General features: G+C 35.8%; 1 protein-coding gene across 2 annotated transcripts; it reads right to left on the reverse strand.

Annotated features, from left to right (window-relative positions):
* Window positions 1–14: 14 nt before the first annotated feature.
* Window positions 15–26417, reverse strand: med17 (mediator complex subunit 17). 2 transcript variants are annotated; one of them, XM_039744135.1, is made up of 13 exons: window positions 26379–26417; window positions 23426–23669; window positions 21190–21353; window positions 20781–21000; window positions 20344–20480; window positions 19934–20015; window positions 18994–19146; window positions 14080–14210; window positions 11214–11398; window positions 7794–7931; window positions 6994–7111; window positions 5179–5338; window positions 15–439 (listed from the first exon to the last, which is right to left on the reverse strand). In XM_039744135.1, the coding sequence occupies exons 2-13, from the start codon at window positions 23661–23663 to the stop codon at window positions 231–233; spliced, it is 1935 nt and encodes a 644-aa protein (XP_039600069.1). In that variant the 5' UTR covers window positions 23664–23669; window positions 26379–26417; the 3' UTR covers window positions 15–230. The 2 variants fall into 2 exon arrangements, with proteins under 2 accessions (XP_039600069.1, XP_039600070.1); XM_039744136.1 differs by lacking the exon at window positions 26379–26417 and adding an exon at window positions 25204–25278.
* Window positions 26418–26519: the final 102 nt, after the last annotated feature.

Below are 26519 nucleotides of genomic sequence, written 5' to 3' on the forward strand. Positions count from 1 at the left end.
TTTATGGAAAAAAAAAAAAAAATGGCAAAATAAGTTAAAAAAAAAAAAAATAAAATAAAAAATACACCGCAAATCTCCCTGAACTTTTAGCTTTTTGTGTGTACTAATATAACCAAAGTGCAGAGAGATTATCAAGTCATATTTGATTGTTTGTCTGATGAAGTTACCAAACATTATGTCAAAAAGAAAATGGATTTTCATAAAGAATATTACTAAGCACTTTATTATTTTTAGGGGCAAGGCGTGAGGGCAGCCATAAGAAGTTCCATTTTGTATACAAAGTTGCGCCCCTCCATTTTGTTCCAGTGCACCTCTTTGTATGGCCCACGCAGATGATTCCACTTGCTGTCCTGAATCACGTCACTCTTTGGAAGGTCTTTGCACTGATTTCGAGGAAACTGTACCATGACTTTGCAGCCACTTTCAGGTCCATTGCGCACTATAAGACAAATAAGCCAAAGTCAGTCAAGTTGAAAAGGCTGAGGGTTTACTTTGCAAAGAAGGGTATTTAAAGTGCTTGTCAAGAGACAATTAAGCAGCTAAATAATTTAAAATTTTCTCTAAATAAAATTAAATGGGCTGGCACCCTGTCCAGGGTTTGTTTCCTGCCTTGCGCCCTGTGTTGGCTGGGATTGGCTCCTGCAGACCCTGTGACCTTGTTGTTAGGATATAGTGGGTTGGATAATGGATGGATGGATGGATGGATAAAATTAAATATGCTTGGCGAAACAGCAAATCATTGTTGCTGTTTCAGTGTGCTAGGATTGCGATATAACCTTACGTTTTCTATGTGGAGTCTTCATTGTATTCATGCATTTGTGTGGATTTCCACGAGGAATTCCACTTTTAATTTAGTAATAAATAAATGTGAATTTCCCCTTGGGATTAATAAAGTATCTATCTATCTCATCAAAAGGTATGCTGTTAGAATGATGATCTCTTTAAATTAGCCTGGCATAAAGTCATTATAAAATTATTATGAAGGCCATGCATTAATATGCCCTACAATAAACTGGCATCTTCTACAGTGTTTGATCCTCCCTTGTATCTTATAATACCCTGATAACGTCTTTCTACCTGCAATCATACCTTGGAACAGATATTAACACAATTTGTTTTTTCTTTTTTCTCAAGGACATCACATGTGCAGGATAGAAGAACAGAACATTAAGTTTTGCAAACTTGTTAAAGTAGAAATATTTTGTTTGATTTCCACAATTTTCAATAGGTAAGAAGTAAAAGGTCATAATTCAACATGCAAACCAGAATGACAGGAATCATAAGTTACGGATGTCAGATATTAAAAAGGAAAATAGGAATGATTAGATATAATATCAGATACATGTCATGGAAAATATTTTCCATAAGGGAGAAAACAAAGGAAACTATACATGTAACTACTCTGTTCATCTTTATTCAGTTTATCAAGAATTGAAAGACAAAGTATTACTCATGAAAATGACAATTCACTGATGGCAACAGCAGTTATTAAAAATACAATTTCAATTCTTTATTGTCATGTGTACAAGTACCATGCACAATGAAATGCTTGCTTGCATGTCCCCCTGCAGACAGTGAACAAAGACAAAAAAAAACCCACACACAATAAATAAATGAATATAAGAATCCTAGGAATAAACAGAGACAGTGGCAGAAGTAAGCAGTGGAGGTGACACAAGGTTACTGATTGTTCCCGAGTCTGATTGCAGTTGGGTAGAAACTGTTCCTGAACCTGGAGGTGCGTGTCCGAATGGACAAAACAAACCAAAAAAAAAAACAACATCTATGACACCCCCCTTTCAGAAGGGTAATACTTTTAATAGTTTCTGTAAAGAAGTAGTTCAATTTTGCCTGTCTTTTGGCCTCTTGTCTAAAGTGACAGATTAATGCCTCATTGCCATTGACAATCAATGGCAACAGACAAACAGCATTTACACCCAGATTCGTAACAGGGTGCCAAACACTTTTGAATATTCTAGGGCATCATAAAGTGTTCACACTTCCATTGTACTCCTGAGAGCACAGCTACAAAGCTTTCAGGTTAAGATCCATCAGCATTTGCTGAGGAGTTCTTCAGGACTTTGATGCAGTGCCAGAGTGACTGCTGAAGTTGGCTGGCCAGAGTGAGGTTAGCATTCTCAGAACACTCAATTTGTGAAACCCAATGACTAGTTGTACTTTTATCAATAGTATTTTTTCTGCACATTTTTTTTACCACCTGTGAACATTGCTACAAATTATTTTATTGCTTAAAATGAACGTTACTACTCAATGCATTTTGAGGGTCAACTGCACATGTAAAAGTAGAAAGACTAACCACAAAATAAGGGACACACATTTTCTGTTCATTTTGTACAGTCAAGAAAATGAAGAACATATTTGGGGAAACCCTTGTATATCTGAATACAAATAAAAGTTTACACAGCTTAGATGAATTTAACATTACTTCTTACAACTCTAAGAGCCAAGCTTAAAAGAAGTGTCGAGGTAGGCTTTTGTTATTCTGCACCTAAAATTTGGAATTTTACCAACTGAAATTTTGTGGAACATTTTTAAAAACTGCTAAACACCCATTATTTTAATTTGTTTTTTTTTCACAGCTACATTTCAGTTGTATTCCTTATAAAATATATGGATATGAAACTATCATATTCATCATGGATTCACATCTGTTCTAATCTCTAGTATTCTCTGATGTCTTTTGTAGTTCTTATGTAATATCTGCACCATCACCTGATCAAGGCACCACGAAGCCCATGAAATAATGGAATCATGGCAGGTGTCTCAGCTGTCCATGACACCAACTTCATCATTATTATTGCCTGATCTAAATTGATTTTCTTTTCTTGTAACTTTCTCTTTGTCTTATAAAGCACTTTGAGTTGCATTCTTTTATGAAACAATGCTATAAAAATAAATGTTGTTGTTATTACTTGCGCCAAATCCAAGGACTTAACAGCAAAAAGGAAATATTGAAGAAAACCACAGGCATGTGTATATGTGCCTTCCTTATCCTGTTCATGTTATCTGTAGAAAGTCATGTTCAGTTGGAGAAGAATGTTTGCAAAAGGGAACACTAAAAAGGGACAGTGGTAGATGTGAATGGGTTTTGACTACTACGTGAATCAACTATGCTCCTTCTGTCTTGTGCATAGCATGCCCTTCAAGTTTGGATTTTGCAGGTTTGGATAGTGGTGCTGTAGCGAGAAACAAATAAGGACTTCTTACACCCACAGAATAATTTCCGTCTTTCCATGGCCAAGGCTAATATTGAATAACAACAGGATTAAACATAAACTGGTGTTACTGTCTGTGGGTTTGGGAGATTTAAAAAGAATAGATTTTGAGCCTTTTCCATGTTAAAAAAGGTCTGAAAAATGGAGTTGCTGGGAAGAACTGATGATCCTCAAGACACCAAAATTAAATTTGGTAAGTATAGTGTCTATTATTTGAGGCATACTAAGGTACTTGTAACTACAGTATTTCTAAAGTAGGCTTTGTTTGGTAGAGAAAGTGACTGTAGTCCAATCAGCAGCAACTAGAGCCTCTCTTAAGAACTACTGGGCAGCTCTCTTGTGTGGGCACTTTCTCACCATCTTACATCAGTGTATATGTTTCTATAGGGTTGTGGGTCCTTCCCTTTTCGGTAATGGAATCTGAAAACTTGTCTTTACAACTTTCAAAACACAAAATAAAAAGCCAAGACAGCTGAAGAATTCTAAATATCTGGTAAACATCTCTGCAGAATATTTCTCTCTCATGTTTACCATAACTGAGTAACAAGGTCAGTTGTAGTATCTGCCATGCAAAGTTCTAGCTTTTGGTATCATTGGAGACCAAACTGCCTAAGAAGAAATCAAGAGATTGTTTCTTATCAAATTCAGTCTTTATTCCAGGAGTATAAAGAGAATATTAGCAGTCCTGTGATGTCACACTTTAAGTCAGAAAGTGACAACCATCTATGATCTGTGTTATTGTTTGACTTCACATGCCCTTCTGTGTGTACATTTCCAGAAATCAGTGACTCACACATCACAATGTTTATAATTTATAGTAAAAATTTGCAAAATGTCTTCAAACAGCTACATTACAGAAGTTAAAAATTAATAACAGTGAGGTAAAGTGTGTAGGGGAGGGGTGGATGACTTCAAAATGCAAATATAGTTTTGTTATATATTACATATTGCAAGAGTTTTAATTCTTTTTGCAAAAAAGAAAAATAAATAAGCATAAATATCTACCTCTTTTAAAAGCATAGAAATTATTTTCATTGGCAGTACCTAAGGTCGTCACAGGCTATTGAAATACATTACTGTGTGTGGCTGTGCAACCATTTATAGTCAAAATAAAAAGAAGCAATATGCTTATCTTGTTTTAGAACACATTGTTGCTTTCACACAATAAAGAAACCCAAGAGCAAAAAATAAAAAAAACTGAAATCATTTGTCTGGCTTTCCTTGCTATCGCATCTGAATTAAATGTATCATTTGATGTTTAAATGTAAAATATTTAATCACTATGATTCATATTAAAATATTAAAGGCATTTTATGCATAAAGATAATCTTCCTGTGACCTCCACTTGTGTTGTTTGAAATCCTCACTGACTCGGTTAGACTGGTCTGCGACTCAATCCGCAAAATCAAGCAGGTGTTATTTTCTCATAAATAGTAGGGGGCAGACTGATGTGTATACGAGAGAAAAAAAACAACGAGTGCTCATCCAGAACAACGTACAACATATAAAATGCAGTTTGTAGGAAGAAGGGAACATATATGTTAGGGACCTTACAAAGAGAAGAAAGTTGTGCCTGACTCATGTCTCCAGTTTGTTGCACCACAACATAATTGAAGAAAAAAAAAAGTAAATTGGCCAAGATAAAAGTTGAATGTGCCATACCTGGAAAGCCTTCGTAGTGGCACCAGCACTATCAAAGAGCACGTTTACTGGCTGTCAGAATGCGGCAAGCTGGCAATACCTTGGAAATGTGGAACTGTACTGGAAAGTCTGCATGGAGTTGTGCAATTTGTCTGCATCTCCTGTGATCCCTAGCCAGGTAATCGGACACCCTCAAAGTGACGAAATCCAGTAATTGCAGCTGTTAAGTTTGACATCTCCTACGACTAGAAGTCATGCAATGCGTCACAGGCTTAATATGAAGATACTCATTATCTTTTACCTGAAATAGAATATTCTCCATTTGCTGAGGCCACTGTTATAGCTGATGCATTTCCGATGCTCTCCACTGATCCTAGACCTACATGATTACTAAAGCTCAGCACATGCCATCCCATGACTTTGGCCAGTTGTTGAACAGCATGGATCTGATGCTGTGACATCTGTGAAAATAAATGTATAACAGGTTAAAAAAGACACTCAGCCACAAGCCATATTTGCAGTTTTTAAATTAAATTCTTCTTCTTGAAAGCTTATTGTGGGGGGAATTGACATATAATAAGATTATCTGCAAGGGCATCCACGCCACATGCACAAATGTGCCAGGGACAAATAGACATGTTAAGTTTTTACATGTTTTTTCATCACACTTTAAAACAAAAGAAGCTGCTGTTTGAAAAATATAGCTATTGCTCATATAGCACTCATGTAAGAAGTAATATATATTTCAAACGTTAAAAAGAACTATTTTGCTTTTGCATTAGTGCGGGAATTATAAAAGAAAGAATCAGAGAATAAAAGACTTAAAATGTACTGTATTTGTTGATTTGATACTGTAAAAAATGAAAAACAGTGTCTTCAAGTGCTTTACTTGTAAAGGCAGGTACTATTCCAAATGCCTACTAATGCATAGGGATATTGTGAGATTTTTGAGCTCTTTTGAGACCCTACCCAACTGTGTTACACGCTGAAACGTGGTTGACGCATCTGTCGAGAGTTGCTTATCTATTGCCGAGGCAACTGCAAGAATTGCAAGTACACAGCCTCCCCACGTAATACATCTGTCGCCTGATGGTTGATGCGGGAACATTCTAACCCGGCCACTGACCTGGCCCCGTCACTTCTTGTTTGCCGTGTTTGTGTGTACTGAAGTGGTAGCTCCCGTTTGAATAAATACTCTTGACTGTTCTTGGTTTGGTTGAAATAAAGCTGGTTTTCTTGAAGCCTTTGGATTGAGCGTCTTTTCTCGGGTGCAAGACAGTGACTCACACATCACAATATTTATAAATTTATAGTAAATATTTGCAAAATTTCTTCAGCTACATTTTAAAACTATATATAAAAAGTGTTAATTATGCAATAAAAGATTATGGGAACAGGTACTACATACAGAATAGTTATAGAACTTATAAGGCATAACATTAGCAGTAATGTATGACATGTTAAAACTACCTGATTAAGATTGTGGAAGAATCAAGACCAGTGGGATGCAACAATAAATGGTCGCCAAACTGGTAACTGCTGACTTCAGGAAGCAGGGACTACACAAGTGCTTATATATAGTCAAATCACACCCTTATTTGGTATGGAAAGATACTGAGCTGATCGTGAAGTAACTCTGTATATCGTTAGGATACATAGACAGGCATGTGGCGTTAATAGAGAAAATTCTTGAAACATAAGAATAAGTAGATTCATTTACTGTATGCTTTGCATCTGATGTTAGATGACAAAGAAATAAATTTGTAAAGTAACACTGAATCAAACCGACAGGACAGTTGCCTTAGTCACAGACCATATGCAAATGTACAAGAGACTACCAAACAATAAGGTTAAGGGAACATCATTTTCCAACATTTCCACCCTTCCAAACCCGAAACCCCTGAGAGGACCTAGAGAACAGGGGTAATAGCGGAAGGAAGAAGGGACAGGTGTATTGCTAACAATATGAGAAGAAAAATTACAGCAGATTAGGAAGGGAAGGACAATGACAAAAATCAAAGATAAAAAACACTCAATGTACAGTTCCGTTCGTTCAAAAAAAAAAAAAAGTTGCACTACTTAATCCAGCTCACTTTGACTGTAGAATTAAAATTACCTGTGAGAGAAGGAAGTCTTGCAGCTCCTGCTCCTGGTGAGATAAAGTTATCACCCTCCCATCTCTGTGTACAACCCTAATCTGCTCCACACCAATATTCAGCTGCAACTGAATAGACCTGGTTAAAGAATGTTTATAGGAGGTGAGAAGAATGTGCAGCTATGTAAAGTTTTGTTAATGCAGCATGCAATTTGAAAAAAAGTTGTTTGGAAGGAAATATAAAAATTCAGATACAAAATTGCCTGAATGGGGCTCCTTAATTCAGTTATTTAAAGAAATTAATGAGACACATTTTCAAATACAAAATGATTTACTGAATAAATATATAACAAGGTTAACTAATAAATTGCAAATAGCAAAATAAATGCAAAGTCTTTGTTAATATACACAATTTATAAAAATCAAACTGATAAAAGTGGGTGTATTCTAAAAGCATAAGACATCTCACATGCAGTTTCAAGCTGGCACAGTGATTAGAACTGTTATCACACAGCTCCAGAGTCCTGGGCTCAAATACTAACCAGACATGGCGAGTAGGAAAATGGCACAGTCTTCTCATCCATTTGGGATAAAAGAGTATAGACGTGTATGATTGCGCCCTGTGACTAACTGACATGATTCTATCCAGAGCTGGCTACAAAGAATCACACCCAGTGCTACTTTGTTTTGCACCAACTCTCTGTCATCATAAAACGACTGAAAGCAGGCTTGAAAAGTAATCAATGAGTTGGTGGGGGAAGACAAAACCTGGAAAGGATATTCTTTGAAGAAAAATTGCAATAAACAATTAAGACACTTACTTGCAGATTTGCTCATAACCTTGTGAAGTAATCAACACTTTGACGCTGGACTCATATACATCATTGATGTTTGACCAGTGCGCTTGGATCTGTGGGTCTTCAATACGGCTTGCCAAACTGTCAATGGTACGAGCCGTTCTAAAATAAATAAATACATTTTTAAACTGAATGATACTTCTTTCTGACACCAAGTTAGGTAGATATCTAGGCTAACAAGATAGACAAAAGTTAGCTGTTGCATAAATAAATTTCATGACGCCTGAGAACTAACAGTATGTTTTCTAGTACAGTAATAACAATTATTATTAACAATATTATAAAACAGAATATAAATCAGTGGATGAGATTAAAATAAAAATTAAACAATTAAAAAAAAAAAAAAAAAATTTAGAGAAATGGATAAAAGACCAGAATGCTGGCCACACATCAAGCTCTTGCAACATAAAGAGGAATCTAGTTGAAGTCTTCTGTAAAGATAATCCAAAGTAATCTTGATCGTTTACATCCAACAACATGGAAATGTACACTGGCAAAAATGAAAATTGCAACAATATAAAGGCATTACCAGATGTCTATCAATTCTTTTACATACAACACTTATAGAAACTATTATAAAGGAACCAATTTTAGCACATTATCTACTGTATACATTGTTCAAGTTATAATAGTCTATACCATCTTTCTAAACAGATCATGCCAAGAGGAAGGAAAAGAGCATTGTTTCATCATCATTCAAAAATGAAGACAGGTCAGAGCACTTCATTTGAGATTTCTGATGAACAAGTGTGTGGCGCCAAAGGTAGCTGAGGTACATACTCACAGATTTGAGAAAGATCCATCCAAAATGATAAAAGGTAGGGAAGACTGACACAAAGTTCACAGGATAATAACAACATATTAAATGTTTTGTGATAACATTGAGTGTCACTAGATAAATTATTAGTTGTTATTTGCAGAATGATAAACTGCTCACTTTAGATTCAATGTGAAGCCTTTATCCAGTACCCCAGCAAAGACTAGTCTGGTATCGGGCTGTGAAATTAGCCAAAAATTAAAGATGTGAATATTCATTTTAAAAATATTTGAACATAGGTTAAAGTTTCTAGGTGCTGCATGTACATTTGTACTTTGTGTGTGTTTTTGTTTATTATTACTATTCTTTGTGTGTTTTGCTAATTTTTTGTTAGTAGTGTGTCTATTTAGTATGAAGCGCTAATAACTTGGGGTTGTTTTAAAATGCAAAAGAAAAGTTCAGCCTTCCAACAAAGTAACAACTGAAAAACATTTTTGGTCCTTGATCACAAAAAACGTAAGATCAGCTGTCCATCTCTCTTTTATATATACCTGTTCATTTGCACTATGAATCTATCTGGATAAGCTAATGTCACATTGTAATGATCTTTAAGTATTTCCTCCTCATTAAATGTATTTACTTATCAGACACTTTTAATCACAGAAACATAGAAAGGCTACAAAATGAGTTTTTGTGTTTATCAGGAAACTATTAAGAAAACACAGCAAAATCTGATAAAACAAAAGATGTGTAAACTATAGTTAGTTTACGAAGCTGGTGGATGGCAGATAACAGTGTGTGGCTGCGATTTGTTTAGTTTGGCCCTTTTTCCCCCTTGACAGGTGCAGCAAAACTATAATACAGATTTCCTTAATTCATAATTTTCATTACAGTTTTATTTAACACATTAGAAAGCTTCTGGCTTGACATGTAAAGGAACAGACTCTATGTAAAATTGTGTACTAAGGTAGCTATATATATATTGAAATAGTTATTTAAATTGAACATTTTCAAGCAATTATAGTAATATATGGAAACATTAGAAATATGTCAGTTATTTTCCATTGTCATGAATGACAAAGGAAACCAGTTTTTGTCTGCTATGACGGTGGTTTAAAAATTCATCTGAACAGGATGAGGACCAGAAAGATACTTTTATAGTGCTAGAGCAGAGCTTTAAAAATCTGTTCTTAGTACACCTTTTGTTCAACAATCAATGAAGAGGGGCAGAAAAATCTGTCCAAAACTGTGTTATGAAGGGATATGTTTAAGAAGTAGAAGGCTATATACTAAAGAATGTCACAGATGCCTGAAGGTCATGGTTTGGCCAACTATAGCACACAACAGCAAATCCCAGGTGGCTATTATTGAGGTGAATAATGACCATTTTAACATTCTCTCCTCTTGATAGGTACCATTAAAATCCAGCATGGTGGCCAAGTACTGCTGCAATCACTAGGAATTCCTGTCCAAATACCACAACTACTAAATGACCTGCCAAATTCCCAGACCTGAATCCAATCAAACATTCAGGATATCATTTAGAAATGCCTACTGTAGATATTTCAAGTCATTTTAAAATTGGAGCATTTTCTAAATGAAGTCTGTATATAAATGGAAAGAAATAAACTAATAAGGAGGTTAACAAATGATTTCTTGGAGAGGATGCAGACTCCAATATTCCCATCAACCTGTGCAAAATAATTTAAGAAGAACTTAAGGTATCAATTGAAGTAGCTTAGCTGACAGTGAATATATAATCCAGGAACAGCATAATCTTTTACAAATAAAAAGCTGAAGTCATGATTGCATATTGCTATCAATGCTTCATCCATATATCTATATAAAATCCAATGTCTGTCTGTCTGTCTGTCTGTCTGCTTTTGACAAGAGAACTACTTAACGGATTTAGATTGGGTTTTTTACTGCAATTTGCTTGGACATTCCAGTTGATTTTGCGACTTCTCTCATCGCACTAAGTATCATAGTTCGCTTGTGGTATCTGAGAGAGAGGCTGCGGGCCGACGGGAGGGGGAAGCAGGACCTCAGGAATGGGGAGCCAGTTGGGACCCTCCTCACTCACATGCCAGCCTTCGTTCAAGTCGGTATCCCTCTCGTCACGTGTTAGAGCATACCTTGCCTCTGCTTAGCTAGTGATACCTGTTTGTTCAGCAGACATCATCATCTACAGATTGTTAAGAATTAACGTTTGATGTTTTTGAGAAAGACATCAAAGCTACGTTGGTTTTAGAGGGTAGCTGCCGATTGGCTGAGATATCACGACCACGTGCTTTTTCTCTCCACATGGGAGACACTCTCCCGTCAGAGCTGAACACAATTAGATACAGTGCCAATGTTTGACACTGCCGTGTGCCTACCTTCCGCTTGGTCACAATTACATTTAATTTTTTGTATTGATTTTTAAAGTTTGTCCTGTTTCACTACTACATGGGCGGAGATGCGGGGAACAGCTAGTAAACAATTAATGCCAAGCTTGAATTGCATACTGTAGCTCTAAAAAGAAATTAGAATGGCAAAATACACATTGCCATGCAACTCCAAAATGTTAATTGAAACACTTATTAAAATAAGTAAGCAGAATTATATCTTAATTTAAAAAAAAATACCGGTTTCGTAGAAAGATGTGCTTTGCTTGTTTAATAATCTTCTCCAGAAGCCCTTCATTCTGCTGTAGAGAAGCAATTTCTGCCTTGTCATAAGCTAAGGGGCCAGCAAGTCGCATTCGTTTGTGACCAAATGGAGCACTGGCAGGGTGAGGCATCAATGCAGGACTAAGAGTCTGTTTGTGAAACTGTTGAAAAAATGTGGGTAAAAAAAAACATTGTTCATATATCTACTTTAACAAAATCAACATTGGAAGGAAAGTTTGAATTAACATACAGTTTCATAAACATAACATTCTCACATGCAGTTAATTCAATGGAGTCTCTTCAGAGTATTCATTGTAATGAAAGAACTAGGCATGGATAGAGATGCCAGTCCACAGGCAAACATTCATGCATTCACACTTTTATAAGGTCACTTCAGAATCAAAAATTATCTTAAAACACTCACTTTTTGGAATATAGGAGAACAAGAAAAAAAGCAGATAAAGAAAAACCTGCACCCACACAGAAAGAACTGCATAGTCTCATGTGGAGAATGACCAGGGGCCTCATGTATAAACGGTGCGTACGCACAGAAATGTTGCATAAGAACTTTTCCACGTTCAAATCGCGATGTATAAAACCTACACTTGGCGTAAAGCCACGCACTTTTCAACGGTACCTCATACCTTGTCGTACGCAAGTTCTCCGCTCGGTTTTGCAAACCGGCGGCACCCAGCGTCAAAGCAATGCTGCTGTTCCTGTGCGGTTACACCTTATTTTCCTGACGCGGCTTTATAAATACACTGAAACTAACCACATATTGTTCATTAGAGTAATGCATCCGATTGTAATTAACTTGTAACAATTTAATGGTCCAGGGAACAGCCATAGTATTCCAAATACCATAACTGCTTTAGGTAGGTACTGTGCACCTTCTTCTTCTTTCAGCTGCTCCCGTTAGAAGTTGCCACAGCGGATCATCTTTTTCCATATTACTCTCACTGCACCACTCTGAGTATTTATATCACTGTATTCGAGTATGAATCACAGCAGCAGCTGATCGGAAAGAGAATTATTGGTATACAGCTTCAAGGACACGCTGTCTCAGTCACTCCAAAAAGTTTTAAAGCCTTTCCTGTACAGACCTCGCGGTTCAGAAACAGTTTCATCCCAAGAACTTTAAATGCACTCAATTAATTGCACCTTATAAAACTGTTTGTACTTATAAGTACAATCACCCCACTGTAAACTTGCACTATAGTTATAATATCGCACAACCTGAGCCACTTTATAAAGCGCGTATTTACATATGATGACGATATAATTTTTAAGGTGAAATGCAGCAAAATATGTTTATTAAATTATACAGATAAATTTTAACTTCATTTAAATAATCTATATTCTTCACTGGGAGTGTTGTGAAGGATAGAATAATTAAACATATACTATAAAGATATTTCAATGTTCCTTAAACGTTTTGAAGAATTGGCACTAAGCTTACAGATGGCTTAACTTCTATTACAGAGCTGATTGTGTGGCGATCGGTTACTTGGGGAAAGAAAAGCAAGGACTGCAGTGGCGGCTACGCCAATATATATTGAATATAAAACAGAAAGAGAAAATAACAACACAGCGACAAATTTCGGCAAAAGTTAAATGCTTGTGTCATGAGCATGGGTCGGCCATCCATAAGCCATAAGTTGCCTTACTGACATTGGCGGGCGAAGGAGCCATCGATTCTTCCTCTGCCCAGTGCCACCACAAGCCTAGAGCCACCCCTGAGTACTGCTGCAATAAATTATTTCATCGAAGTGAAACACATGTTTAATAACGTACTTTAACTCCTATCATCATAAAAATGATATCACGTATACATCTCCGTATTTTAGTTATTCAGAGAGCTGTAATATCACGAATGTAATGGATTCTGTGTCCAGTTGGAGGAAGAGAGCCGGTTTAAGAAGCAAGTAGTGATTCACACACATAGGCACTTGGAAGATCAAATACAAAACAAAACATTTAACGAGCCACTTTAATTACGATGTGATTTGAGAAACTGGTTAATTAAACGATTTTAAGATGAAGTTTATGATGTTCTACTTTAATGACAAAATAAACTACGTGATTAAAGTGGAAATGTCGAGACTGAAGTTGACATTTCGTGCTTTTTCCTCACTCTGTGCCTTTTTTCTCTGTACCCTAATAAGCTTTCATATGACACTCAGACAGTGGGCTTACAACTCGGCTTTTCATGGCAACTTTGATATGTGACTTCTTTTTTATTTCCGGCACTGTGCAATTTTGTGAACGTGAGCTTTCATGTTTCTCCAACACGCTATGTCACTCGATCAACTTCCTTTTGTTGGATTATACCACGGTTTATTTGAACAAATGGTATGTTTTAAATTTTAAATTTTAAAATTAATTGTGCGGAAGAGAAATGTACAACTATCAATACTGCATTTATTTGTTATAGAGAAGGGTTTCCTTTAGCTGGAGTACTGAATTGTACTGCATAGAAACTGAAAAAGTGTATATGTTAAAAAAAAAAAAAAAAAAAAAAAAAACAGCTCACAAAAGAAATTCTCGAAAATGACTGGAAAAAATACAATCCTAAAAATGTACTATATTACCAAAAAAAAAAAAAAAAAAAAGATGATATCCATTAGAAAAAAAGTTTAGCCTATTATCACAAAATTAAAACAACTGAGGAATACATTTTTTTTTAATAATTAAAAAAAATATATATATTGTCCTAATACATGTTAGAATGGAGAATATAACTATCCTTGGTAACTTAAAACTGAATACCATATACTTTATTAAAAAAAAAAAAAAAAAAGTTTTTTAAACAATCACAAAAGGTAATCCAATTTAAACTCACCCCTCTTATCAGCTGATGCAGATTGTGCTCAAGAACATAGAGATGATCATCTGGTCGTGTCTTTTCTGGAGATGACTTACTATTTTTTTTATCTCCAGTTGAATGGCACAAAGATATAGATAGTTGCAGACCTAATGAGACACAAAATATATATGGTTCCATTCTTTATTTTAGGTAACGTAAGTTAAGTAAATAAATAAATATACACACACACTTTTCTCAGATCACACACTGAAATGACTATAAAGCAAGAAAAATTCAAAAGAAAGAAAAGAGTAGTTCTCCCTTAGCTGTCGTCACAGTGAGGCGTTACAGAGACATATTTCTGTTGATATGTTGATATAAAAGACCCCCTTGTAGCGTTTCTTGATGCACTTCTACTGAATAATTTGTTGGTTGAAAATATTCAGTGTTACCATGTCACAGAGAGGATGTGCAGCATTGTTCATTATGGCACTGAATTTTGTTTTAATTCTCTTCTTCGCTACTACCTCCAGGTGGTCCGGAGTGCATTCTAAAATTCAGCTTGCCCTCTTAATTAGTCTGTTGATATGGTAGGCCTCTCTTGAAGTGATGTTACCAGCTAAACATACCACAGCATAGAAAATCACGCTTGACTATCACAGAGTGTTTGAAGATGTCAAGAGTATCACTTCCTACATTAAAGCAACACAGTTTCCTAAGAAAAAAGAGCCAGCTCTGCCCGCTCTTATATGGTTCCTCTGTGTTCCTAGACCAGTTCAACCGGTCATTAATGTGGACCCCCCCAGTACTTTGAGCACCAATACTACAACCAGGCTCTTTGGAGCAGCGGAAATAAATTAGCAGTTCTTTGAGTTTGCTGATGTTAAGATGCAGATAATTCTCTTTGCACCAAGAAACAATCTTTTCCACCTGACTCCTATACTCCAACTCATCCCCTTAATCAATAAATAATATAAGTCTTGAATCAGCTGAGAATTTCTGCAAGTGACATGACCTGGTATAGTCTGAGGTGTACAGAGTGTAGAGAAATGGAAACATTGTGGAGCTCAAGTGTTGCTCACATTCTTATCAGAAACATAGCCCTTGACTTTCACAAATAGTCCATTATCCAGGACACCATAGGCTCATCCTCCTGCATATCTCCAAGTCTAACCCTTCACAGGGATGGCTGGATGGTACTGAAGAAATCAAAAAACATAATCCTCACTGTGTTGCCAGTTTTGTCCAGGTGAGAATAAGCCTTGTGGATCAGACCAATAATTCCTCAACTCCAATCTTTGTCAGATAGGCACACTACAGTGGTTCTAGGTGGTCTATCACAAAAGGACTCATACAGTCCAGGATCAGCCTCTCAAAGGTCTTCACTGGTCTGTAGTACTAGGTGAAGAGATGCCCGACTTCTTTGGAGCAGGCACTTTCTGAAGCCGTAGTGACAGACTGAACAAGTTGGTCAGCACAAGTCTTAAGAACTCGAGGACTGACTCCATCTTGTCCCACATCTTTTCCTGTGTGTAGCTTCCTCTTGTCCCCTTACTTGGTCTTCAATTATGGACAGTCCACACTGATGGTAAGAGACTGACTTATCACTAGACATTCCAGTTGATGTGGCAGGAGTTGTTCATAAAAGTAGGGATGGTGTAGGGAGACTGATCACTGGAAGAAAATTGGAAGGGAAAATCTATTAAAAAAAAAAAAAAAAAGGTTCAAGGTGTTAGTTTTGTCCACATCTCCTTCTAGAGCCTGACCCCAGATTGCTAGAGTCCATAATTATGCACAGTCCATTCCAGAAATCCTTCATGTTATTCTGAAAGAGGTTGGTTTCATTTTAACTTTGTAAGTTTCCTTTCCTTCACTTTTTCTTTAGCACACGCTGTACATCCTTCAGAGCCTCTTTGTCACCAGATTTGAATGCTCTCTTTTTGTCATTCAGGAGACCTTTTAATTTCTTAGTAATCCATAGCTTGTTGTTTAGAAAGCAGCACAATGTCTTTGTGTGTTCCACTGTGACAACACAGAAATTAATACAGTCTACGATCCAGTGACACGAGTCGGTCAATATGGTCCCTATGTGACTTGCACATCATTTCTCAGTCTGTCATTTTGAAGCAGTCATTCAGAGCCATTTCAGCCTCCGCACTCCACTCTTTACTATTCTGGTGGTAACAGATTGACATCTAATAAAAGGCTTGTAGCTGGGGATAAGATGAATCAGGTGGTGATCAGATCTGCCTAGAAGAGCAAGTAAATTACACTTAAAGGCATCTTTAACATTTAAATACAGCAGGTCCAGCTTGTTATTTCCTTGAGGGGAACAAGTCACAAACTGAAGTCACCACATATTATATAACTGTAGGGCTGGCATGAAGCATAATAAAAGTGGTGGTGACAGAATGAATCATTTCTGCTGCTAGGTCCCCTTTATGGGGGGAGGAATATAAAAATTAATAAGAACGATGTAATTTGTCTCCCTAACCAAATAACGTAGACAAAGTCCAACACCCAGAATTTCAATGTCTGAATTACAAACTGTAGTTTTAACTGTAATATGCTACTCAATCAGGAAGGAAAACTATAATTTTTCTTTATCAAAGAAATAAAAAGCTACAAGGTTTAATTTATAATTAAATAATTAATTAGCTGCTAAAGCACAAACGATGCAAGCACTTCAGCAACATGAATCTTTCTAGCAAAGAGATGCCCAGAGTAGTTCTGACAATTTAAATACTTTCTAGGATACTGTGCTTTTAACAGCACGGGCTTACACAGCCAGTATATACCAGGCGACTGCCAGCATTCTTTATTTTGAGCAGCACCGTGCCCCTGTTGCTTTTCAAATTAAATAGAGTTGTCCGGTTCCGTGCGTCAACTAGATGATAACATACATACAAGACAGCAAGACAAGGACATTAGTGAGTCTTTGTTTCTTAATTTATTGTTATTTTTAATGTTGTGCTTTTTTAATTATGTTTTTCTCAAACAATTAAAAAAAAAAAACATGAGGGCAAACTGGAGGTGACTGCTAGCATTCTTTATGTTTGAGCAGCACCGTGACCCTGTTGCTTTTCAAAATTAAATAGAGTTGGTCGGTTCCGAGTATCAACTGGATGATAACATACATACAACACCGCAAGAGAAACACATTAGTGAGTCTTTATCCATCCATCCATTATCCAAATCGATATATATCCTAACTACAGGGTCACGGGGGTTCTGCTGGAGCCAATCTCAGCCAACACAGGGTGCAAGTCAGGAAACAAACCCTGGGCAGGGCGCAAGCCCACCGCGGAAAACCCATGCAGACACGGGGAGAACATGCAAACTCCACGCTGGGACGACCCGGGAAGCGAACCCTGGTTTATTGCTGGTTTTTTTATTTATTTATTTTTAATTTTAAAAGTTGTGTTTATTTTTTAGTTATGTTTTTCTCAAACAATTAAAAAAAATACTTTATTTTCCTCCTGGACAACGCTGGATATTTCAGCTAGTCAGGAATAAAATAATTGAGGAAAGAAGGGGGATAAATCAATAACCTAAAACTTTATACAGCATTTGAGAACTAGATAGATGTAGTAAACAATAGAAGATAAAGCACTCTCTTTTCCACTATTTTTCAAAACTTGCTAAAGCCACCTGAGGGTCGTGGGAAGTCTGAAGTCTATCTTGGTAGCAAAACACCTTGAATAGAAGGCCAAGTCCATCACAGGACACACCAGTTTACAAAAAGTGAATTCAGACTCGCAAGTCATTCAGGCATGAAGGTGTCTGGGAAGTGGCAGGAAACCTAACAGCCTGAATAAAACCACCAAATAGCCCAGGACTATTAACCTGTGAAGCAGCCCATCATCCATTGCTTTTTTTTAAAAAAAAAAACAAAAAAAAACAAAGAGCCTTTTACGACAAACAAGTCATATCACAGATGATCAGTATTCTGACTCTCATGTTTCTCACTATCTTTCGGGTAACAAGTAATTTGAGTTAAATTATCCATTTTTAAGCTGAACTATTTTACTAATGGATATCAATATAGCAAGTACTGAAGAAATTAATAAAACCCTTTTCTGACAATTCCACACCCATCTACCCATATTTTTTATGTTATTCACATTTCCTCTTTTGAACCCAAAAACCTGAAGCAAGCAGTGTAACATTTTTGAAAACCCTAGATATGCTTCTATATCATACTACATAAAAGCAAGCTACTAGGTGATCACTGATTTTAAGAAGATCAATCACAGATTTTCATTCAAATTATCGCATACAAAGGAGCTGAAAAAATTGCTGATTGAGTATACGCTGGAAATAAAAAGGTAAGTTTATAGAGAACCAGTTATCTGTAAAGAACCTGGTATTTATCCTTGTGGTATGTTTTTATAAAACATAAGAATGCAGATGTTTAAGTTATATTGAACATATTGTGCCAAAAATCTCTGCCTAGGGTTGTTGTGACATGAAATTTAATTATTATTTTATTTAAACTAGAAGGCTAAAACTTTTTACCCAGCAACAAATTCTTTTAAATGGTGTATGCTTCATCATTAATGAATACATTAAATCTTGTAACTCTGTTACAATTATTTGACAAAGACATGTATAGTATCAACAAAAAAACGTCTGATTAAAATGTCCTTAAATACTGTAAAATAAACAAAAATAACAAAAGCAATCTTGGCAGGTGACTGGCATGGTGGGTTGCAATGCCACTACATGGATTCAGTATTTAGACTTGGAATCCCATGGTTATTTTGTGTGGAGTTTGCACACCCTTCCATGTCTGTGTGGGCTTTCCTCTCATATCTAAAAACAGTATAAGTGTGGGTGTGGATTCAGGGTTGTTTCCTCCCTTGTGCACAAGATTAAAAGAATATCTAAATGTTTTTTTTTTTACTTCATTATTTTTTATATATTGATAAAACATTCAGAATAGGTCACCTGGGAAGGGTTGTGAAATGATCTGATTCTTAACAACTATGTGAGGAATCTGAGATTTGATCTGGACTGCTTCACGGGACAACTGTGCAAAGATTTCTTTGCAGAGGAGAACATTTTGAGCAGTCTCTAGCTTCACATGCCAGGGCTGTGCTCCTGCAAAAGGAAGAAAAGGAAAAAAAAAATGTGACAGATAAATAAGAAGGAACAGACAAACAAAATGTAATTTCTTGAATAAAGTTAGTACTAATCAAGAATCTTATCAGAAACAGTGCCTTACACAAGAGATAAGTTGCATAAGGCAATAACCTTTTCTACCAATTATATGGCCATGTTTTTACTAGTATTGCATGTTCCAAAATTTTCTTTCCTTTCAGAATAACAATGACACATTACACTATGCATCATTAGCAGAAAATTAAAGGGCAGCCAAGCGGTTACTGCTAATTCAGTAAAACAAACCCCTGGAGATTTGTGATAATGAGAATATCTTGTGCAAGTAATCTGGATGAATAATGTAGGCCTTACTGCAAAGGTAGTGCTTTGGGGACTTCAATTTTGGGAATTTAGTTTTTTAACATACAGTATTTATTTTTCCTTGAACATTGAAAATAAAAAATAAATGCAATATAAGGTAGCCTACTACACATTAACTATGGTTCCTTAAGGTATGCAGCTACACAACAAACAGAAATCTATGTATTTCCGGGTGACGTTTCTGGTTTGATATATTGACAATACATGTTTAGGACCCATATTCTGTTAAGATTAGCAAGAATACTGTATCTTGCCAGTTTCAAAAATTTTCTGTCACAATTCATTTAAAAACTACATATTAACAAATACTGTATACCTATTAGGTACTGAAAACCTTTAATTTCTTTGAAAACTTCTAACCTACTTTCTGTGACATAAAATAATTAAGTATACTTGAAAATTATACCTAATTTGATTTTAGCCTGTTTTTTGAAAAGATTGACAGTGCCAAGATCCCCAATGTCAGGGGCCTGTTTTTGGATAGAAACCTACAAAAGTAAAAAAGAGGAGTTAGTTTGGAGATTAAGAAGTAAATCATAATTAAATAAACAATATAAATCAGAGATATAAAAAGAAAAAGATATCCACAGAAATTTTTTTTATCCTTTTAAAAAAAAAATACATGTACTCTAAATCAAGTACATCTGTAACACTAACTACATTCACAGTTAAATTATAACTATTAATAAAAGGATATCATTTCAGAACAGTAATATACTAATGTTTCATATCTGATAAAAGTTAAATATCTATAAATCCAATTGTTTCATAATCCAGCAGTATTCAGATTATAGTGCGTTTCTAGTCAATGACTACCTTGATATAAGCTGATCCCTCAAGATCACTAGGGATCTGGACATCAAGAGGGCAGTAGTCTTCTGGAATCTTCTTGTCAAGATCAATATCTGTGTTTTTAATAACTTCAAAAGTGCCATGATGAGGGAATAATGATCCTGTTTGGGAAAACAAAATCTGGCTTTGATGAACAGAAACTAAATTCCTGAATTCTGGTCTAGAAAAAGGTGGAAAGGAATAAATCATTCTAATAAAAGAGAAAGGATGACTGTCCTGCTATCTAAAGTAGCATAGTGTAACAAAAGGGCTCACACTTGACTGGTATACCTCAGGCCATTGAATAGGGTCAATGGTCTGATAGGGCTACCACTGGGGGACAAATATTCCTTACTCTCCAAGCACTCTTGGTCAAATGCACCAAATAAAAACATAAAGGACGAGAAAAATATAATGTGCACCTGCACTTCTGTAGCTCAGATCTCCAAGGATTTTATCTCCAAGTTTTCTTAGTTTCCATTGTGACCGCAATCGAAGAAGCTCAGAGTTGAAATCTCGCTGTCTTCTGTTTTCCTGATTCTCTGCAACAAACTTTGTCAATTTTTCTGCCCCTTTCAGAAGTATCTGAGCAGCAGTTGCCAATGATTTCTTCTTACTAATGAGTTGTAATACCTGAGGAGTCTAAGATTTCAACACAAATGCAAACAACAATTAGCAAAGCAGCTTAGAATAAAAAGATGGCAAAAAAATACTTCACACTAACTACTTAAAAAAAAGTATACATTTCAACGTGGTATCTGAAACCTGATTCTAAAGCTAGAAAGGAACAAGACTTTTTTTTTTTCTTTTGCTTTGATTTAAATAATCTACCTTGACTGCTATGTTTTCTTGTGATACAGGATCCAACGTCATGTACTTTTTCTCTTTTGCAACACTGAGGACATCGTAGAGGACACACATCTCTGTCAAGGCACTTCTCAAATTATTTCTCACAGAATCCCAGGGCCAGAGGGAAGGTTGAAACTTGACTGTGGCTGAAGGAGAGGGAAAAAAAAGTTAAGTTTAAATGTACAAAAAAATAAAAAAGAAATGGTGAGAGGAGTTTAGCGTGAAAAGTTATTTGTTTTTTATATCTATTACAGCATACTACACTACTTCCTACTTATTAGCATTTCTTGACAAATAATTTAACTCAGTGCCTGCAAAAAGAGATATGTTGTATAGTTACCAAATGGTATATATACCATTGACACATGCATGTTACATGTAATTGTAGAACAGCTCCATCTATAGGGCCGAGCATCTGGTCATTCAGATTTGCTCATTTATGGTTTAGTGAGAATAAAACAAACATGTACATAGTGCCTCAGCAAAGCAAACAATGCACACTTCTGAGCAAAAAAACAATCAATCTTTGTCAGCTTCTTTGTAAATTAGCAACAAAAACACTACAGATGTTACAGCACACTCATGGATGGGAAAGAAACACATAGTGTTGTTCTCACCTAGAACCGAATTTTACTGCACAAAAGTTGTGTGCACTATTATGTGGTTATCCAGTAGAAACTGGAAAAATATGTGACATGCAACTGTCAATCAAGCATAATCTTCAGAAATTTCCACCATGACTGTTTTTATTTGTTTCATTGACTTATGTGCATCATTTTGGTAGCAAAAAAAACATATCACCTTGTCTTGTATGGAGGCTCTAAGTGAATTTCCTCAAAAGGCTAACCTGCTCTGTGCTCAGCATTTGTACGATAAGTATCAAATGTCATATCTTAGGGGAACGTCTGTAAAAATGGATGTGTATAAAACAGTGGCAAATCCGTGTCCAGTGACCTCAGTCTTTGAACCTATTGACTGTACAATAGGTAAGTGTGTACAGAGAAGAATAAGGTAGCATCATAAAGATACAATAAAAAACATATGTATTGTGTAAAAGAACAAAATATTTTGTGCCATGCTTTAATACACCTATTATATGAGGTAAAAATCACTTTTCCTGAAAGCAAATGGCACTTCAGTTTAGTTTGGTTTGTTACCAGATCTTGGGAATGTGGTCAGAAGAAAATATTCTGAAAATAGTTAGGGTCACATATTAAAAACATTCTTAGTTTAGGTAGGCCTTATGATCTAGGAAGCAGGAGTGTACAAACATAAATTGTTCAAGCAGAACAAAAAATAAATCAAGAGACAAGTAACTATCCATTTATTTACAATCAGAACATATATTTTAAAGTCTTTTGAAAATAATATTAACTTCTAAAGGTACACCGCAAACATTTATAGTTTAATAGAGCCCCTCTAGCCACTAGAATTCAAAATCATCATTGAACCGAGTATATATATATAAAAAAAAAAAGTCCTAAATCCTTTGCTTTGAGTCTTGGGAATCTAATTCTGCAAAGTGATGGTAATAATTAAAAGAACAGAAACAAAGGATGACAGCTGTCAGACAGAACTGACATGGCCTTCTTTATGACCTGCTTGTGAATGTGAAACAGTTCATTCAGCGAGAGAGAACAATAAGTTTACTAGAAATATTGACAATTTGGTCAAGTCATTTTTTTTCTTTAAATAATAAGATATTGAAACCAGTATATAAACGCAAAAATGTCAAGAGTTTGGTCTTTAGTCTTCAGCTTTACATTACTGATTTCACATTTCACCTCTTTCTGTAATTCTTCATGATTAGTTACTGATAGTACTTTCATGACAAATACAACCTGGATTAAAGCATACTCACAGAATGAGATAACTCCTTATAATGTAAGTCAATTAATTAATATCTGCACATGAATTTTTAAAGTTGGAGCCACAAGAACATACAAGTACTTACACTTCAGTCAGTCAAACATTCTCAAACCCACTTAAAATGTATTACTAAAAACTTAGGAGATATGGGCTGAATATGAGCATAAAAACAACACGTAGTTAGTAATGATAATGCATTAGAGAATTTACCTAGAAAGAACTGACAAAATCCAAATTTTTCTCCTAAGAATACACAAAGGTAACTAGCAATTCTTCCTGCAGTTACCTTGAAATGAACGACAAAAAATAATTTTCATTTTTAGATCTAAATTAATGTAATCTTGCTTACTTTCATCTTCATCCTGGTCTCGTTTCCCCCATTCTTTTTCCCTGACTTCTCCTCCTTCTTCCTCCTCTTCCTCTGACCCAGATCCTTGTCCAAAATCAATGCGCTGTGCAAGCTTGGCAAGATTTTGGGACATTGACAGAGGTTGAACGTACATTTCTGTGCCATCCAGAGCCACCTCCTGAACCTGCTTTTCGCATGCAGATTCGATACTGATGCGTACAGCTGGACCTCCAGACATCTTTCCCTAAATAAAAGGAAAAAAATAGTTATTAATTTTTGCTGGTGCTTATTTTAAATTAGTTTAAGGAGGTTAAAGTGCAATAGGAAAAATACTTGCAAAAATATGCTACATTCTCTAGCTAAACTGATTGAACTTTAGAATGTTCTTTAAATCAAAATGAAGAAAATGTAGAATAATGTGAATTAGTTTTTAAAGTTATCTTAATACACAATGTTTTCCAGATAATTGGATTATTACATTTACATTGGGCTGAGAAAAAAACCTAAGAACTGTTACACTTGAATGTCACTTTTTGAATAAGTTAGCCACCCTGCATGCTTAAACCTTTTTAACCCTTCTTTGCAAAATATGGAACAATTCCTTTTTGCAATTACATTCAAAAACATAATAATACAAATCACCAACAATCTGTCTTTTCCTGCATTCACTGTCACTCTTTGTAAATACTTATATGTGGTCACCAATAGGTAGCTAACTTCAGCCTTTTGTCTATGATGAAATTATCAAGAATGACTGCTTCATAATAGATCAGAATAATGCTATTAATATAATAAAAGTGAAATTTTAAAAGTCAAGCTGTATATAACACATTCTGAAATTCACTTAAACCAAATAAAAGGCCACTGAGTATTACAACCTATTTCAACAGCACCTGTCAATGGCAGAAAGATGGACACAGCCCTGGATAGGATGCTGGTCCATCACAGAGTACATTCACACACACTTGCCCTGGGCCATTCTGCAATCCCCTATCAATTTAAAAAGCAGGACATTTCTGGGGATGTGAAAGGTAATGCACAGTACCTACACAGACACAAAGAATGTGCACATTTCACATGGAAAACAATCAGAAGAATTTGTGAGGCAGATGTGCTACACTTCTCCAATGCTACCTGTCACTACTATACAGTTGAGGACATTAGGAACAGCACAAAACCCTTACGGGAGTTACTAGCACGTGAGAACGAAAGCACTAACTAATGCTCCACCAAACTGCCCAAATAGCAAATGATTTCAAATCATATTTTGTAATGAAATAGGGAACTCCCAAAATCTAAATGCAAAATTAATAAAATACTGAATGAATACAGCATTTGCTGAAACATAAAATCTACTTGGATTCAAAAGGATCAAATCAAGAAGATTACTGGATAAAATAACAATTACCCAAAAAAAAAAAACCAAGTATACTACAAAGTCCATATTTAAAATTTTAACATATATTTTGTTATAGATGCAAGAGAAGTCGAGGAAAATTACACCTTTTATTGGCTATTCTGTTCAATTAGCAGAAGGTGGCATTTTGCTTGACTTCTTATTACGTATTTTTGTTGAAAATAAAGCAAAATATAAAAATTCTAAAATATTAGACATATAAATAATGTAACTGTAACCTATAAGACAATTAACTGAACATGTATTGTGGGAAAAATTACCGAATACCTTATAGTAAACATTCAGAACGGGTTCAGACATTTTATCAAAGCAAAAGAACGTTTCGAGTTGAAAAAGTAATGACTGAGGCAAAGTAATTTACCTTGATTTGCCTAACGAGTTTGATGATGTAGGCACACAAATCCTTAAAACTTTAAAAAGTTGGTTCCATGCGATTCTCCGCACGCAAACAGTTCCAAGTTACAGATGTCTTTCAAATAATAACGTGCTCTGCTCTAGTGTACTACAACACACTGCGTATATAGTCCAACGGATTTTTGACTTGCACACAGGCTAAAGTATGAGATAGTTTTCTTGGACCATGATGGTGGAAATCGTGGACCACTGGCAGTTTCGAGCATTCATACTTACAACTAACATAGGATCGGAGAGGGGGAAGCCCACTTTCAGCTTCCAATGTTCAGAGTTTGTACCAGTTTTTCGGAAGCCGAATCCTCCTATATTTTTTCTTCTTCTTCCTGCTCCCATTAGGGGTTGCCACTGTCCTCTGCATATTGTTCTGTTACACCCATCACCTGCATGTCCTCTCTCACCACATCCATAAACCTTCTCTTAGGCGTTCCCCTTTTCCTCTTGCCTGGCAGCTCTATCATTAGCATCCTTTTTCCCCAATAAACCAAGCATCTCTCCTCTGCACATGTCCAAACCAACGCAATCTCGCCTCTCTGACTTTGTCTCCAAACTGTCCAGCCTGAGCTGACCCTCTAATGTACTAATTTCTAATCCTATCCATCCTCGTCACACCCAGTGAAAATCTTAGCATCTTTAACTCTTCTACTTCCAGTTCGGTCGCCTGCTTTTTGGTCAATGCCACCGTCTCCAACCTATATAACATAGCTGGTCTCACTGCCGTCCTATAGACTGCTGGACTGCTATTATTTTTTGTTTCCTAATTTAAATCTATTAATGCCCAACGCTATTAACGGTGACCAAAACACGCCCGGACGTATAAAATGATGTGAAACAATACGGTTATTAGTAAGGATATTAAACGAAAGTATTTTACTAGACTGTGGCATCCAGGTTAACGAAGCATACAATAATACAAAAATACCAAATACTGCTCAAAGCAGCTAGAGACAGTTAAGCAGCTTATCATTGACACACTAAATCACGTTAATTCTACGACTTTTTGTCTAAGTAGGCGCGATCATATCCATTGTCTTTATTTTGCATTCTGAAAAATGTCTGATCATACTCAGAATTACATTATTTATCGTTTGTTTATTACCAGATATGAATAAACTGTTTACTCACAACAACTCTCCAACCAGATGAGACAAGAAAATCAAAACTCTCGCGAGACACTTAGTCTATCTCGCGTGTTCTTGTATGAGCCACAGTATTCCAATTACAAGCTGAACATTTAATTAATGAAACTTTATTTTCATTGCTTCT

This window comes from Polypterus senegalus, chromosome 2, assembly GCF_016835505.1.
Source record: "Polypterus senegalus isolate Bchr_013 chromosome 2, ASM1683550v1, whole genome shotgun sequence".
NCBI classification, from domain to species: domain Eukaryota; kingdom Metazoa; phylum Chordata; class Cladistia; order Polypteriformes; family Polypteridae; genus Polypterus; species Polypterus senegalus.

Excerpts from the sequence above, each read along its gene's own strand:
- med17 (XM_039744135.1), bottom strand. The coding sequence starts at position 23,663 with ATGTCTGGAGGTCCAGCTGTACGCATCAGTATCGAATCTGCATGCGAA. Across the intron at positions 20,481-20,780 it reads TCTGAGCTACAGAAGTGCAG|GATCATTATTCCCTCATCAT; the intron begins GTGCACATTATA and ends TTTCCCAAACAG. Across the intron at positions 20,016-20,343 it reads AGGGATCAGCTTATATCAAG|GTTTCTATCCAAAAACAGGC; the intron begins GTAGTCATTGAC and ends TTACTTTTGTAG.